The 17,699-nt window shown below is 36.8% G+C and overlaps 1 protein-coding gene across 1 annotated transcript in view; it reads right to left on the reverse strand.

Moving 5' to 3' along the window:
* Window positions 1–17,699, reverse strand: part of SCN1A (sodium voltage-gated channel alpha subunit 1) — a 119,395-nt gene that overhangs the window by 41,179 nt on the left and 60,517 nt on the right. The window contains exons 4-12 of the mRNA XM_073241596.1: window positions 13,067–13,187; window positions 10,914–11,001; window positions 9,300–9,428; window positions 7,512–7,603; window positions 6,366–6,635; window positions 3,470–3,533; window positions 2,821–2,962; window positions 1,958–2,164; window positions 229–510 (exon numbers count right to left, since the gene is read on the reverse strand). Of these exons, the coding sequence (XP_073097697.1) occupies window positions 229–510; window positions 1,958–2,164; window positions 2,821–2,962; window positions 3,470–3,533; window positions 6,366–6,635; window positions 7,512–7,603; window positions 9,300–9,428; window positions 10,914–11,001; window positions 13,067–13,187 (1,395 nt within the window). The remainder of the gene's footprint in view (window positions 1–228; window positions 511–1,957; window positions 2,165–2,820; window positions 2,963–3,469; window positions 3,534–6,365; window positions 6,636–7,511; window positions 7,604–9,299; window positions 9,429–10,913; window positions 11,002–13,066; window positions 13,188–17,699) is intronic.

A 17,699-nucleotide genomic window follows, 5' to 3' on the forward strand; every position in this document is an offset into this window, starting at 1 on the left:
ATTAAGTGTCATTAGTTAAAACAAGAACCAGCAGAAGGTTATCAGGATGTGAATCCAGGTCTCCTGACTTCAATCCCGGGTCATCTCAGCTACTCCAAGCTGTAGACTTAGATATAAGTGGACACAGCAGTCAATTCAGTTGATGACAATTCCTAAATCTGATTGAATTCCCCCTTTCTGTGCAGTGTGATTGTCACCCACGCACCCCTGGGCGCGGCAGCCCCGTACCTGGTGAGGGGAGGAGTACCGCTTCTCATAGGTCAGCCGATTCCCCTCGATGGAGAAGCGAAACCCCTTCCTCCTGACGCTGTCTTCAGATTCCGACTTGTGGAATTCATCCTCGTCTTTCTCTTCCCCACCTGACTGTTCTTTCTGTTTTCTTTTCTTTCTCCGATTTCTTCTTTCCTTAGCGCTCTTCGAACTCAACTTGGACGTTTCGGAGGAGGTGTCGGAAAGCCCGCGCGCCGCGCTCGGGTCCCCGGAATGCTCGGAGGCTGTCACCGCGGCCGCCTACCACGTGGAGCGGACATGGTTTTAGCACAGCAAGAGAGAAGACCATCTTTCAAAAAAAAAATGGCTCAACTATTTGGACAGCATTTAAAAACTACATTTAGCTGACTCCGTCTGATCTTACATAGAAGCAGCTCTGTAACTATATGGGAGTTGTTTTTCTTTCCACCTAATGAAGGCTTTCAGAGCTAAATTGGTTTTCTCTGAGCTAACATTTGTTGTATTTGTCTTATGCTTTATAGACCACATATTCAAAAGGATCAATCAGCCATCAACAAGAACATAAACGCCTATTACCTCTGAGGATTTGATTTACTCTCAAAATTGGTATTTAATTAGCACTGTCTTCTTTTCTCTGAAAAAGAAACTGGTGCATGGAAGAAAAGCTGCTGACTTACTTGAGGTCATATCCAGAGAAAGGAGGAATCAGGTAAGATCTGAGGTCCCTCTCTCTAGTTACTGAAACCGGGTTGTCCAACACCCTCAAAATATCATCAATCAGATGAATGGAAGACGATAAACTCCCTTCCCACAGAAGACTGGAGAAGGGAGGGTCGATGGCTGCTGCCAAGCAAGACAAGGCCCCAGCCTCTGCACCTTAGCACTGGTTCTTGCTGGGCACACGGACATGGAAGGAACACAATGCTTTCTGATCATGGTTTGTGCCGGTACTAAGTTGGTACTGATCATAAGTTTGATGGTCATCATTGTCCCCACAGTGCCCTCAATCCAGGGGCTCCTGAAAGCCCATTAATATCCCCTGAACAACGCTCTTCTATAGTAATGACAATAAGTTTGTATGCTTGACAGAAAGAGAAGAGATGGAAGGGACAGGAGAGGTATTTTATTGTACTATGAGTTTTAACACCATGATAAGAATACATAATCCTTGGGTTAACTGATCTGCATAAAATTGGTGACTTTCACATGCTTGCTGGATACTGCTGGGTCAGAGAACATTACATTATTTGATAGATTCCTTATATTTGAATACAATTAAGCAACCGCATTAAAGGCCATTACATTTTTGGTTAAAGAAAAGAACAGCTTCTAAAAACCAGATGAACATCTTTTTAGATAGTCAATAATTTTTTCTAAGAAAAGATAATTTCTTAGGACTTTCTCGTATTGCCAGTATACTCATTCAGTAAAAGTTTCTCACTTTAGAAGACTCTAAAATCACTTTTTCCCTTTTATTTAAAACATCTTAAGACAATTAACACAGCATGAGATAGTTCTGTTGTGGTCAATATTGTAACATCTTAGGATAATTAAATTATGTGTACATGATCAAAATGCAGAACTCTTTATTAAATCATTACTACCAGCTTCTCTTAAGTACATTCAGTTATCTGTCTCTTACATTCTCTCCAGTGTTTTTTAACAGTGAAAACAATAGAAAAGGATCATACCATGAGACAGGACATATTTGATCTGGTGAATTTACCTGAGCTGCTTCCTGTTGTTTTTTAAGCTGTTCTAGCATTTGCTGAAATTCAGCCTCTTTCTGTTCTGCCTCTTCCAAGGTGGCCTGATTCTGCTCCTCATAGGCCATGGCCACCACTGCCAGGATCAAATTTATCAGATAGAATGAGCCCAGGAAAATGACCAGCACAAAAAATATCATGTATGTTTTTCCAGCAGCACGGAGTGTCTGGAGATAAGAACATAGGAATTATTTTTTTGATATTATTTCACTAACTCATACCATTAATATTTAACTTAACTGTGTGTCTTATAAATATAAATAAAGAATAATAATATGAATAATTAATAATAAATATAAATAAATAATAATCTGCTATAAATAATCATTATGATGGTCACATCCCCTCCTACCTCTTTGACTGTTTCTCTAACCTATCCTCTTCTTTCTTCCCTAACTCATGCATTCACATTCTGATCTCTAGGGGGACTTCTTGGATTCACCAAGAATTAAAGTCAAATAAAATACCACGAAGACCTCCATCAAAGAGCTGGGCCTTTGATCAAAGTCAAGGAAGAGACCTCAGTTATCCACCTACATCTGTCTACTCATTTCCATCGCCTGCTACCTGAGGGGTAATGCTTGAGGGGGCAAATGGGACTGAGGGAAGGCATGCCTTCTGTTTGGGAGGATCTGTGTCTGTAGGAAATCGATTTTGAGCAAGTGGAAATGAGAGATATAATTAATAGGATAAAGGAACTCAAATCTCCAGATTTCACGTTCTGTTCTTTCCACTAGATTGTGCTGTGGTTGGAGGTCTTAACTAAGCTGGTTTTCTTAGGTACATCTACTTAAATTCAGTATGTGTCTCTTCAGGTTCTCACCAGTTGGTAAAGATTTTCCCAGAAGTCCTGAGTCATCAGTCGAAACAGGGACAAAAAAGCCCAGCTGAAGGTATCAAAGCTTGTGTAACCATAATTGGGATTTCTACCAGCTTTCACACACATATATCCTTCTGGACATTGACTGCAAATGGTGCAAAAGAAAGTCTTACAAGAAATTCTTTTCTTTTTCATTCTGGAAGCATGCTATATTTATTGTCTAGCTAGGAAGATTTGCTATTTCAAGGGATAGAAATATGATAAATAAGTAACTAATGCTTTGCCAACTTTTGCATTAACATAACTTTTCAGCCACTTGATGTCATCATTAAAAATTGCATAGAATGTATAATATTTTACAAAGCTATTTTCTGCTGTTAATTGGCATTTTTTTTTACATATATGTAGCTCATTTTCTCTACTATGGAGCCACTAGAGTTGACTCATAGCTCACACACACTCATCTAAGGGAAACAGCATTAGAACTAATGTGTTACTCCTTGCTTAATGAAACATAAAAGCTTGCCTAATATTTAAATACTCCCTCATCTAATAAATGACCTTCATTATAGAAAATTAGTAGGAATAAAGTTAGTTGATTGCTAATTTATACAAAAAAAGACACACAAACATACACAAATTATTGGCTTACCCTGCATCAGAGCTATTTCCGCATAGCAGTGCATCTAAACTACCTTCCAGACTATAATGATATCCTGTTTAGAACAAAAAAAGTCATACAATAAACATCTGCATTACGCTGCAAAATGAGAACAAGAAGAGCAGGGCCTACTTTTAGGATTCATTGAGTAATTTTAAATACTCTAATTTATTTAAAGACACAGGTATTTGCCCCGTCTCCCTCCAAATACTAGGTATTATATTAAGGGGATTGGACACTTAATAGTATAAAGTATTTGTTCTTTATGAATATAAAATAGTGATAGTCACAGGTGATAACAATATCTTAAGATGTACCAGTGTTTTTCTACCACTCTTACTAAAAATTAAAATTTCATTCTGCAAAAATAGATAAGAATGACAGGGATTTCTTTGCTTTGTTGAAACAGCCATATATTTAAAAATAAGGGAATTATATCTTTTCTGGTCTTTTATATTTTTTCAATACTATTCATAAATGTTTTAGTAATTAGTTATAATTTACATTCTACCAACTTCCAGATATCATAGGCAGTTTATAGTAAAAGATGTATATGTCATGTCAACTACTAAAACAAATGAAATAAACATCTTAAATGCTAAAGCTAAAACAATTGCTATAGGTGAATATCACATTATCTCAAAACTTTCTGTCTCTGGCAAATTCCTTAGACTCTTTCAATGTCCAGTTGACATGTTACTTTGGTGAATTTTTTCTTGATATTCTCTACTTCCTTCCCACTAAAGATTGGCAAAGTTAAGTATTCTCACTGTGCTTCCAGTAACATATATATACTTCTATTATTATTATACTCATTTTCCTATATTGCAGTTGTTACAAATGTTATTCCTCTTTGAAAGAAAGTCTAATCATTTTAATAATAATAGTAATAATCTCCATATTATTAGTTTTTGGGTGGGATCTAGTGTGGGACCTAGTGGCCTTTCAATAAGGTTCATTGAATGAGTAAGTACAGGTATGACAAAAACAGGAGCACAAGGAATTAATGATCATTTTCTAATTTTTAAGAAGAGGTATTTTGGGTTTTGTAAGAAGAAATATTTTCTAGACAATAAATTTTCAGAGGAATTTATTCTATGCAAGTTCTGTAAGGAATACAAAAACACATAATGGGAAATATTTTCATTTCCTTTATCTTTATGTCTTCTAACATAGATAGGAAAATTAAGATAGAATTTATTAACTTTTAATTAAAACTTAAATAAAGTAAAAGGAATATGACAGTTCCTGGATGAATTTTTGATACCAGATATTTATAAATGAGGCGTTGTTCATTAAACGCAATGACCTATAAGCTTAATCTGAAGAAAATATAACTTTCAGTCACAATGTTTATCTTTAATTTTAATAAATTTAATTTTCTATTACTTTCAAAGACAAACCGTTTTATTTACATTTGCATTAGGCTTAAATAATCCCTTTCAACAAATGGAGTATTATTAGGGAAAATGATGAACAGATTTTTAGAGCTGAAAATGATCTCAGATATTCCTGATTTCCTTTGCTTTGAAGACAAGAAAAAAGAGTTCAGTAAATTTTCACTAGAGAGAATAAATGCTAAGTGACATCCTCATAGTTTCTTGATCTTAGATAAAAAAATAAATAAATTTCAGGGTGTTGGTGACGGCAGTAGGCTTATTGGTTTCCTATGAAGCAAATAAGAATAGTTCATATATTGCCTCTGCACATATTTTTCTTAATGCATTTTCCTTAATCCAGAGATTTACAACCATTTGCAAATGACTTGTCTGCACATCACTAATATCATGAAAGAGTTCATCTGTATTAACTAAGGATTTTTCCAAATCTAGAGCTATAAATGGTTAGTTTTTTTGTTATGCTAACATTAAGAATTATCAAACCACTAGCAACCTTCAATGACCAATCCTACTTGTCCTCCGTAACAGGTCAGTAAGGTTTTCTTTCTTCTTTGATTTTTTTTCCTAAGTATTACTCATCACCTTAAGATAAAAAATATATAGCTATTTTTAAGTCCATCTAGAGTTTAAATTTTATATATTTAATATTTTTCCTTAAAAAGAACATTCCCTTTCCCCATGAATCATGTTCTAACCTCTCTGCTTTTCAAATATTGCTACTGGCAGACACTAAGATTAAATAAAAGAGAGAAAAAATTTTACATCTCTACTGTCACTTTAAAAAGAGAAAGGATATTAGGCCAATTATTTTTCCTTCCTTCTAGAATAGACATACTTAAATGTTTGACTATTGTGTCTAAACTCTTGAAATAAAGACAAAATGATCCCCATAAATTCACCATAATATCATGTTTTTTTCTCTCTCCTTAATTGAAGACTCTAATTTCCTTCCCTTTTATGTAATACTTTTAATTCTTATTATACTAATATAAGAATAATGTTTATCTTTAGGCCTCTTTTGATTTCCATAAAATGGTAACTTAACTCTAAGCACCATGACACCATGTATCATCACCACTGTTTTCCCAGCCTCCTGTACAGTTCTGGTACATACAAGGCATCTGTAATTAGAGTTCCACGGGTTACTTTCATGTAGTACTTTATTACAAAAGGCCTTCAAATACTTCATGTCAGGTGATTGTCTCATTCACCAAGAAAAGAACGTATAGCAGCCAAGATCCTAGGAAAATTTCTTTCTGGCTGAATTCTTCAGCCTCCCACTTGATGATACAGCAGAAAATGCATTTAGGAGTCAAAATTAGAATCGTTTCAATGAAATAATTAAATGGATGTGCAAACCATTGATAAGGGGATTAAGCGATCACAACCTGTTATTCAATCATGTAAAAGAAAAAAAAATTTTTCCATGAGTAAGTGGAAGGCAGATGAACAATGAAAAAATAAATGTACATAACAGTACTTCTTACTTGAATCTTGAATATAGGATTTCCAGTCAAACTCAATGAGAGTTTCGTTTACAAGCGTGCCGTTGTAATTCACAGTTATATTCTTCTCTAGGCTGTGTTCTTCCAGGGAAGCATTGGTGGGAGGCCACTGGACACACTTATTCCGCAGGTTGCCCATGAAGAGCTGCAGTCCAATCAGGGCAAACACGCTCAGACAGAACACGGTCAGGATCATGACGTCTGAGAGCTTCTTCACAGACTGGATCAGGGCCCCCACGATGGTCTTCAGGCCTGAAAGAAAGAAAGCTGTCACTATGAGGAAGAATATGACATCTGAAATGGAAAAAGCCTCACACGACTTTCTTGAAAACATAGATTCCATGCATATGTCTGAAAATGAGTGCAAGGCGAATAGTGGAAGAGCAGCCCTTCATGGTCGGCTGAAGCGCTATGGAGATGAACTCCAAAGACGCAGCCATCCGAGCAGTGGGTTAAGATCCACATCCCGGGGCAGTGAGAAAAAACAGTGTGATGTTCATAGTCCTCAAGAAGCCTCAGTTAAGGAAAGGACCTTGTATTTCGCCTTTCCACTAATGAAATTTGCCCCACTCTTCCATTAGATCCAGTTTTCAGTTTCATAACAAATCACCTGAATAAATATTTCCAAACCCCTATTTATAGATAGGAAAAGTTTTGCTGTAAAACTGGAGGTGGTTTGGAGTATGACTGCACTTTAAGATAACAAATCCTCCATGCAGCTCATGCTACTCTTTATTATCGTCTTCTTAAGTCTTTTTTTAGCAATATTAAGATTCACATTGTATGTACATAGTCATCAATGCCTCCAGTGAAAAAGAAATCACAGATTGGTACATTTAATAGGGAACAAACCCTTGGTACAACTAACATAGAGGGAAAAAAATGACATCTCTAAGTGCAAATCATACAGGCCACATGTTAACATTAACAGTGTCTCATGCAAGAAATTGTTAAATGCTGAGGTTGATGAAAAATATGAAGACATAAAACTTATGTCCAAACAATAAGAATAAGAAATACTCAATTTTGGTTATTTTGGTTATTAGGATCCCTTACTTTCTGTAATGCTGAATGTCAAGCAAAGAAGCTGTTGCTGAAAAAAAACATGGTGTTTAACCCCACTCTCACCTGGAATGACTGAAATTGTTTTCAGTGCTCGGAGAACTCTGAATGTTCTCAACGCTGAGACGTTGCCCAGGTCCACAAACTCTGTCACGTACCTGTAATAGGGGGGTTTGTACACAAACACAGTAACAACACACACACACACACACAAACACAGTAACAGAACACAAAGGAAGAGCTGTCGGTTTGAGCAGCCTTGTGCTTTACACTAGTCACTTCTTACCTGGAATTACAGAAATAGTTTTCAAAGCTCTCAAGACTCTGAAAGTGCGAAGAGCTGAAAAATTGCCTAGGCTTATAAATTCTGTTACATACCTGTAGAATTAAATCAGAGTTATTCAGGATTTAAGCATGACTTATATTACTTGCTTGGGTCTTTTATAAAGACCTTCTTGGTGATTTTAAGTGATAATATTGTAGGTAGCACTTCAGAAATAGAGTCTAATGCTCTGTTTCTCTTTATTCACATAATTTAAGGCCATCAACCAGACGCAAACTTCATGAAGTATACAATCTTGTTGCCATTTTAGAGAACAATACATTCAACATCATATGTAACCTAGGAAAATTAAGTAAAAAGAAAATAAATCTTGGCTATATTTTCAGGGTTTCAGTTAGAAAAAAAAAATGCATGAAATCATCCAAGAGAAATTTACTCAGGAAAAGGCAGATTGCCTTACTGACCGTCTGTATGTGGAAAGGTTTTCCTAGTGTAACTCTTAAGTGAAAGTCTGGCAAATTAAAAACATTTCATGAGGGTTCAGTCAGGCCCTTACTGTTATTTCACTGTCAAAACGTGGTAGTCCCAATATGCTTTTGAACTGTGGCCAGAAGAAATGGTGAAGAATTGGCTCATCCTGACTAAGTATGGAATTAAGACGAGACGGGCAACATTTGGAGCCCTGAGTGTATCAGGTCCACTTCTCTTATCCACCTGGTTACGCCTGTAAGAAGTCAGGAAGGTCAGCCCCTGAAGGAAGGAGGAGGGGAAGGGTGCGGGTCCACCTTCCACATTCTGATCTCACCTCCTCCTGAATGGCTTTCTATTGTTTGGTCTGAGTCTCTCCTTCCTTGGGGGAGTTTATCACTAGGGAAAAAAAAGGACAGGAATGCAGAAATTGTGCATATTACTGAGTGTGTCTGAATGGGAGATACATAAGAAGGTTTATGTTGAGGGTAAAGAAAGAGGTGAGGAAATTATAAAGTGAGAGAAGAGAAAGAGGGATCAGGTGAGAAAAAGGAAGAGGCATGGTGTCTCTTTGTAAGTCTTACAGTTTGCTGATGACATAATAATTTATTAAAGACTTTATTTTTTTCCTATTAGTCTGATTTTTCAGAATATATTGATGTTAGTAGATGCTAATTTTCCATTATTCTACCAAACCAATAAAAGAAGATGGAGAAAGCACAGAATTAGGATAAGGTCAATGACAATCAGTGCGGCCAGCCAAGTTGCTTGTGGCTGTAATTTTAAAAAGCCACAGATGTATTATGAATACATTTCTGCTCTCATATCAGTGTGTGTGTGTGTGTGTGTTGAAAAAGCAGCATGTATGAAATAGGCTGACAGGTAGTTGTTACAGGTGAAGATTGTAGTTTTAAACCTCTGTGAAGTCTCTATGCCAAGTGAAATGCCACTTTGACCTCTGTTGTGCTAGATTAAAATCTGGAGCTTAAATGCATAAATCACACCAAGATATTCAACAGCTAAAGTAGGCTTTTTCTTTAAAAGCATAAACATTCATAGAAAGCAAACCATATTCTCCTTAGGAGTTTCAAAAAGACACTTACGCAAATGTAATGACGGTAAAGTCGAGCCAGTTCCATGGGTCCCGAAGGAAAGTAAAATCTTCTAAGCAGAAGCCCCTTGCAATGATTTTTATAAGTGATTCAAAAGTATATATTCCTGTGAATGTGTACCTGGAGACAAGCATCCAAAAAAGAATTGATAAAGTCATAATTTTATTTCATAATATATCAATTTCCTATCAGTCTGCCAGTGGAATAGAGGAATATTAAAACAGGAATCTAAGTAGGTTGATGTTAATTTATGGAAATAAAATATAGCCCTAAATTTAAGTTCAGCTCCCTAACACATGAAGAGTTGTTTTTAAAGTGTTCTAAGGGCAGAGTGAGGAACAAATGCTGTATGAAGTCTATGTAGCTACTGCCTGAAATGTGTCCCATACAGTCACGTGACAGAGCAGCCAATCTACTATTGCAAAAGCATAAAATGACTTTCCTTCAGAAAGTAACAAAACTCAATTTCAATCATGTCTTATGAATGAAAGAATGTTAATACATTATCAAGTTTTATGTTTTTCCCTTTCTACAAGATGAAATAGGGTACCTTACTTGGAAAAAGGATTTCATTAACATCAAAGTGGATAACTCTAGAGTTATGAGAGCTGAAAATTCAATTTTGACTAAAATATTGGGCTACTTCAGGAGCTTAAATGTTTCCAACATCTTACTCTTCCAGGCAGAAGTTGGAAAATAGAAACAGGGTAACTGGAGACCTGTGGGTCTCAGGTGTTAACTTGAATATTTCAGGAATTCTTTGTATATGAATTTTATTATTCTCTTCAGAATCTTTGTCACTTTCTGATTGGCTCCAACCTGTCCAAGAAGGGAAGAGGCTCTTGGGAGTAGCCCTGTGGTTGTTTTAAGGATCAGCAGCCACAGAGCAACAGTGGCCCACGGAGAGTGGTGCACAGCCCCCCAGCAGTGAGCCAAAGCTGGCCTCTCTGCCCTCAGAGGGACCCCAGATGGAGCCCATCAGTAGAGTTAGTAATGCTCTGGCTTCCGAAATCGCTACCCACATTTTCACTTCAGTTATTTTAACCTTCAGTCTACTGAATTTTCAAGTTCTAAAATCCCAAATTTGGGGATTTTTTTAAGTGAATTTTTTTGGTAATCACACTTTCAACTGATACGGGCCAGACATGAAGTGTGTGTGCCTGATGGAAGTCAAAACTTTGTGAGGCATGTGTAACCTACCCTTGCATATTCTTAACCCACTGGATTCACCTGGAATTAAACTGGAACCAAAGTCTACCACATTGGTTCTTTTCTGCCATTTGCTTTGGCCCCTGTAGATGCCAATGGAAAAGTGGTGAGTGTCTAACAGGCTTCTGGTAACCACCAACTACAGGTGAAGGAGAGACGTTGGGCCCAACTCTAGCAGGCCTGAGGGTCAATGAGTATTATCTTCCTATTTTGTAACTGTATCTACATATGACTTTAATAAAAATCCTCTTCAGCTTTATTTAGAAGGTACATTAAAACATAAATATAAAATGCTAAGTATGAATTACGTTTATTTATATAAAGAGATATACATATTTATAGCTACATATACACACACTCACATAGTAGGTGGTTTGAAATATAAGTTGAACTTACTCTACATTCTTTGTCCAGTCGGGAGGGCTCTTCATGGTCATGAATACACAGTTGGTCAGAATAGTGCACATAATTAGCATGCTGAATAATGTAGGTTATTGTTAAGGAACACACAAAAGAAAATCCAAGTCCATGTACTAGATAAAACATTGAAAAGCCTGAACTGCAGTTTAGCCAGGACCCAGTGACCAATATACTGTGCTCAAGTCATCTAATTTCTTCAAACTTCAGTTCTGTCATCTGTAAATGTGGGTAATAATATCACCCTCACAGAATAGTTGTAAATACTAAATGAGAGAATGTATGGGAAGGCTTTATATAAGTATAAGGTTTTGCCTTTACTACTATTATTAAATCAATATATTTATCTGCCAGAGAACTTTAGTGGAAAAACTGTACAATCTGGATTTGTATAGCTTTTGAGCAGAGAGCATTCATGTGAACTAATTCAGGTGATTAAAATTGTGAATTGTCAAAGAAGGCAAACATCTGCAATACTGTACTTTCTTAAATACATGTTACACAATATAGTTCAGGACATAAAAAATTATGTAGTCAAGTTATACTACGGTTAAATGTCAGACTGCTTATTTTGACTGAGTTTGCACAAGTCTAACTGCATTGGTAAGATGAAAAGTAAATATTCTTGAAGGCCAGGACTTAACATGATAGGAATGTAACTGAAATTCAACAAAAAAGTGATCTGGGGCAAGTTATTCAGCTTCTCTGTGCTACTGAATCTTCTTATGTCTCCACTGACTTTTACACGATGGAGTTAATCAAGCATAGACCTCATCAGTTTGAGGAACAGATTGAATGAATTTAATGTGTGGGAAGTACCTGGAACAGGTCTGTATATTAGTAAATGTGACCTAAGTGTTAGCAGAAATGAGTAAGACAACAGAATTATGGGACTGAAAGCAACCTTCTGAAATGAGTCCAATCACTGTATTTTAGAAATCAGAGAAATAAGGCCTAAATTCTAGGAGAAATTAGATAACTTGGCCAAAGTCTAGCACACAGGTTTCCATCCACTATTCTTTCCACTACAGTTTACTGCCAAGACAAAATTTTCCAGCAGTGAAAAAGAAAGTTTCCATCAAATGACCACGTGATGGCAGTAGGGACCCAAACTAGGATAAGGAAACGTCCTTAATGTAAAAAAACCCTAAACATAAGATTTTTGTTTCAAATATTTTAACTTTAATAACAGTTCATTTACACCACTAAGGAATCTCTTGCTAACAGTTTAAAAATGGAATGGCCTTTAAAATTTTAGAATCCTTTTTTTTAAACAAAATCAGGAAGTACGAGTTTATGATAATTACAATAGTATTTCTGTATTTATTATGCCAAAGCCATCAAAGAGGCATAATCAAAAATAAAGGTTTTTGCCAGGGAATATGAACAGATGAATTCAGCTGCAGAGTTTATTTTAGCACCAGTGGCAATCACAAAGCCAAATCCCTGAAGACCACTTGGAAATACAATCTCAGTTTCTTTCATTAACTTCCAGAGTCTTTACAAAGCAATCGGTTTTGCATGGCAGAGTCATAATTCAATGACTTAAATTTGAAATTCAGCCAGTGTTCCAGTACTTCCTTTATAGATGCCATTAGGAATGTTCAACAATTAGCTAAGTGTTGGCCAAAGCCCCCAGAACTTCTCCCCTAGAAAATGTGCTCAAAGGTTTATCAAAGGTACACTAAATACTTTACATTATAGATTATGTCACAACTTGGTGCTGGAACGAGATTTTTATGTTATTATATCATTATTCACTGAAAATTCTACAGAATCACAAACTGTGCAAAGACAGTAGAGATAAGTATGGCTATCTTACACAAGATTTGTAGGACTCAATACATATAAGTGTTCCTGGAAATACATATATTAAGTTAAAGACTTTGATAAATAATATATATTTTAAGAATGTGTTTTTCAAATATATATTATGTATATAATGCTAAAAACTTTGTAAGTTTCCATATCTATGTGACTGTAAACTTTAATGCTTATGTGACAAAAGAAGATACAAAATGAAAAGTAATAAAAGCCATAGAATATGGACATTACCCAACTTAATTTTATATTAAGCTACAAAGCATTTATAGATTATGTACAATAGTTAAAACTGATCACTTGAAAAGGATATGAATGTACCAAAATCTTAATAGCTATTTTCCTAAGAGGATTGAAGGGCGTTAAAATGTACAGGGCAGAGGTGGCACTGAACCGGAAGATGGCCTTCCCTTTATTCAATACTATAAAAGTCTGTAAGATAGGAACACAACATAGAAGTATAAAAGTATAAACCATTTAAACTCTATTGCCTACTTTCTGTTATTTGTCATAATGAATTACTCCAGTGTTGCAACTTCCACTGTGCACTGTGAAGACAAACTGCCCCCGGATCTCACCTGAGCCGGAGAGGACAGTTAGTGTCATCACTTACCATTCACCTGGTACTTACCTGCAATTTTATCATACATACGCCATTTGGCCAAGAGAATTTATTTATTTTCTTAATATTTTAAATGTCTGAGTTATATGAAAGTCTTAAATGGGTGCATATAATTTCATTCTGATACTCTTAAAACACTATCTTCCTTTTCTAGCGATTCAGCTTTCCCAATTCAAAGATCTTGAGAATCCTGTAGAATGCAAAATCATTCAATAGAACTAATACTTATTTTTGAAATAACTTTTTTTTTTTACCACTTCTGCTTATAAAACAAACACTCTCACTCTATTTGCAATAGGAAATAAAAGTAGCCCCATCAAACCCAGTCTTGGGTTAAACGGATATAATTCAATAATTGATTGTTGGAGACCAAGATCCCTGGAGAATCTCTGTTGATCAGGGGTGTAAATTCTGTATTGAGATTTCTGAGTTAGCTGACACGTGGAATTCTGATCCCAATTGACTGTCTATCTTCCGTAGTGCTTTTTTAGCACAGGGGAAAAGCTCAAAGCCCCTGCAGAACCTAGGATCCATGAATATGAATGAAACTGCATCCTGAAAGTAGGTATCTCTAAGAGCAATTAGCAGTGTGCCGATGAAAAAGTAAAGCAATAACATACATTCGCGTATGAAGGATTCTGACTCCGTGTTTCTTCAGATGTTTGCTTATAATCACATAACACAGTATTTACCATCTTAACCATTTTTAAACAAACAGGTCAGTGTTGACTTTTTAAAAGAATATGTTGGATGACTTACAGGGAAGTAGCTTTTAAACCTAATGGGTTCAATAAAAATTTCATTAATATAACTCTTCAGGATAATGTTTATTACCTGAAGTCACTTTAACATAAAGGAAAATGTTCAAAATTGGTAATGGAGGAGAAAAGGCTGATAGAGTAGCATCTAGCTCGAAACAGGCTTCTCTTTACAGTCCAAGGCCATAGGAAATTCATGAAATCATTTTAACATGGGAATAATTTTGTACCTTAGAACAAATTTCAAAATATAGTACTTTGACTGAATTACAAATCATACTCTCTCTCTATATATATAATACCACTTTGAAGACACATTGGCAGGAGTGTAACAAAGATACCCAGGTTATGACCCCAAGAAGCTTATAAGCTAGTGATGTTCAGCTATCTCTAGAGAGAGAAGAAAATCTAGAAGGATAAGTGAAGGTTAATCTAGCCTAGATCTGGCCAATAGAATTATTACGTGAACTACAAATCTGAGCCATTTATATGATTTCAAATAACAGTCATGTTTTAAAAAAGGAAAAAGAAGCAGGTGAAATCAATAATGTTTTCTTTAACCCAGTATAACTACCATATTATCATTTGGGAATGAATTTGGTATTAAAAATCATTGAAATATTTCACATCTTTTTTTTCACAATTCTAAGTCTTCAAAATCTGCATTTGCTGCATTTCGAGTTCAAGAGCCGCACCTGGCTAAGGTCTACCGTGTTGAGCAGCGTAGACCTCGGTGAGACCCATTCACTGTGCTGCTATGTCAGACTCTCTTCAAACAGCCTTGCCAGGTAAAAACTCCTTCTGATTTGCAAGATGAACCAAGAAAAATAGGGAACCACCCCTGGTAATCAACCGCTTAATAATCTGGGAAGCACATTAGGAACACATGATAGGATTTGTTTTAATTTATACAGTTATTAAGAGTGCACACTCTGGAGTTGATGCCTGGTCCCAAATCTGGCTCTGCTCCCTTCCAGCAGTGAGACGCTAGACAAGTCACGTAACTTTCCTGTGATTCATCTGCCGCTTCTGAAAAATGGGAATAAATATACTTGGCTCAGAAAGGTGTTGTGATTCTGATACGGTCAAAGTTCTGAGGCCTAGTGTTCTGATTTTTAAGAACTAACTCAGGTGATTCTGCAATAGCAGGGCTGTGAATCTGTAATTGTCAACTAGTGATTTTTAAAATGACCCAAATTATCAGTGATTATGTTGTACCTATAGATTAAAATCCTTCCCCTTGATCTAACTGTATAGTCAATAAGGAAACAATTATGTTACAACAGTTTGGTAGGAATTGTTATTTATGAATCTGTACTTTTACTATCTGTAATCTTGCTTCTGGGATTTTAGGAAGTGATTTGCTTTATTATTTTTTTCCAACATGTACACTGAATTTAACTACTTGATACAGTCTCTTGCTCTAAAGATGTACATCATCTTAACTTTTCTTTCAATCTAGGAGCCATGTTCATTAAATAGTTTAAATCGAAGGTCCAACTTTGTGTTTATCTAAACATTACCAAAAAAATCATCAAATAACAGGGCTTACTTGCAACTCCCTGCATTTGCCTGCCCTTAAGGTGAATGTACTGGCAAAAGCCAGAAGTTAAGAGAGGAAGGTAAGCAGTGATCAGGCACAGGAGAAAACTGTACAGTACACTACTGGTTGGTTCAATTGATGCCTTAACCTCAAAATTTAAGATGAGCAATTTCAACTTGCACATATACTGTGTGCCAACAGTGAATTTGGAAGTCGATCATTTGGAATATTGAAAATATTTTCCCACAGGAAGAACATACGCACACATACATATACGTCTTTTATATGCAAGACCCAAAGGCCCATGCAACTCTCAATGAGACAGAATTCTGTGTTAAAGGTACTGCGGGACTTTTTCACTGTGTATAGGAACATGTGACTGTGCAAATGTCGAAAGAGTCCTGAGCTGAGCTGCGAGGTCACTTCCCTCCTCCTGATGTCACCCCTGGTGCGTGAACTAGAGAAATTCCCTGCCTCTATCTTCTGCCAGGAGTGGGATCGACCTTCTTCTCCCAACTCTCAGTTGCTGGCTTGAGAAGAGCCTCCAGCAGGGAGGGATAGAATGGGAGCTACAGCAGGAACGTCAGCTTCAAAGGTCTGGGTAGGAAGAACCCCACAGAAAGACACAGATTCCCGTGAGTGCACATCCCTGGGCACATTTCTCATTCTGAGTCAATCCCATAGCATCTAATTCCCTTTTTTTTCCCTATGGGCTCTCTAATGGTCCCCCTTACGGTCCTGCCTATTTATTTTAACCTGTTGATTCAGGCCAAGATTTTCCTCCTTTTCTGGCTCACTGGGGGATAGAAAGCTTTCTGGCAGGTTCTCTGCCTGACTCTGAAGTGAGCGTACAATATTAAGAAGGATTTTTTCTCTCCTAATCTCATCCTATTTTCTCCTTTGGATTAGGGTTAACGAACCTAAGAACAACTGTGACACTCGCCTGCTTGTGGCCCACCAAGCTTCAATATACAGCCTTCCATGTATAACCTAGTTACACATGTGGTCTTTAAGCCAGGGACCAACAAGCAAAAATGTCCCCAGATGCCAGGCAGTGTGGGTACCTACCGATTTTTGGTATGAAAATCAGTGATGCCAGGTCCGATATTGTAAGAATTCTAAATGTGCATGATTATGTACATCCGTGTGTGTGTGTGTGCATGAGTGAGTGTGTGAAATCTGATTTATAAGTATCAGAAACTACAATATTGAATAGTCAAGTAAAACGTGCCTGTGGGCTAATGCCTCACAGTCAGCTTTTTTTAAGTCTCTGCCTTAAGCTGGTACAAGGGAGAAGAACTTGTACCCAAAGAAGAGTCAGTGAAACTGTCCCTAGGTTTTAGCTCGGTGGGACAGTGGGAATAGGGCCTGTGCAGGAGGTGGCCCATAGAGGGCGCCCGCTGGGCTCCCCTCAGCCAGTGTAGTGGCTGCCTCTGCCCCCTCCTCCGGCAGAGAGGAGAAACTAATGATAAGTGAAATGACAAAATCTGGAGGTCACATATTTCTCAGCCCCCTATCTTCAGCGCATACCGTGGATGGGGCACACTATAAGCTCGGTTAATTTTTCATTGACTGGAGAGGACTAATTTGAGGCCAAGTTTTATTGCAGACTTGCTGTGTCAAAGCTTTGAGCAAATTATTCCATGTTGATTTCTACCTCTGAATGGAGACAGTAACAATACTAACGTCAGGGTTGTTTTGAGGATGAAACGCAATACAAAATGTGGATGCTTTTTATGAATTCTAAAATGCCATATAAACACAAGGATTGAAAGATTTTAAATGTGCGTCTAGTTCTCAAATATATACACATACACCTGTGTATCTGAAAACATTGTCAATTGTGAAAACTGGAACTTGGCCGCTCAATATCTTTCCTCCCCAACTTCATATTCGGGGAACAACGCCATTAGTTTCCGCCTGTTTGATGACTTAAACGCCACGCATCCAGAGCAGGTTCTGATCCCATCTGTTACTCTCATTTTCATTGTCAAAAATCTACACTAACATCTTCCACTTTA

This window comes from Manis javanica, chromosome 7, assembly GCF_040802235.1.
Source record: "Manis javanica isolate MJ-LG chromosome 7, MJ_LKY, whole genome shotgun sequence".
NCBI classification, from domain to species: domain Eukaryota; kingdom Metazoa; phylum Chordata; class Mammalia; order Pholidota; family Manidae; genus Manis; species Manis javanica.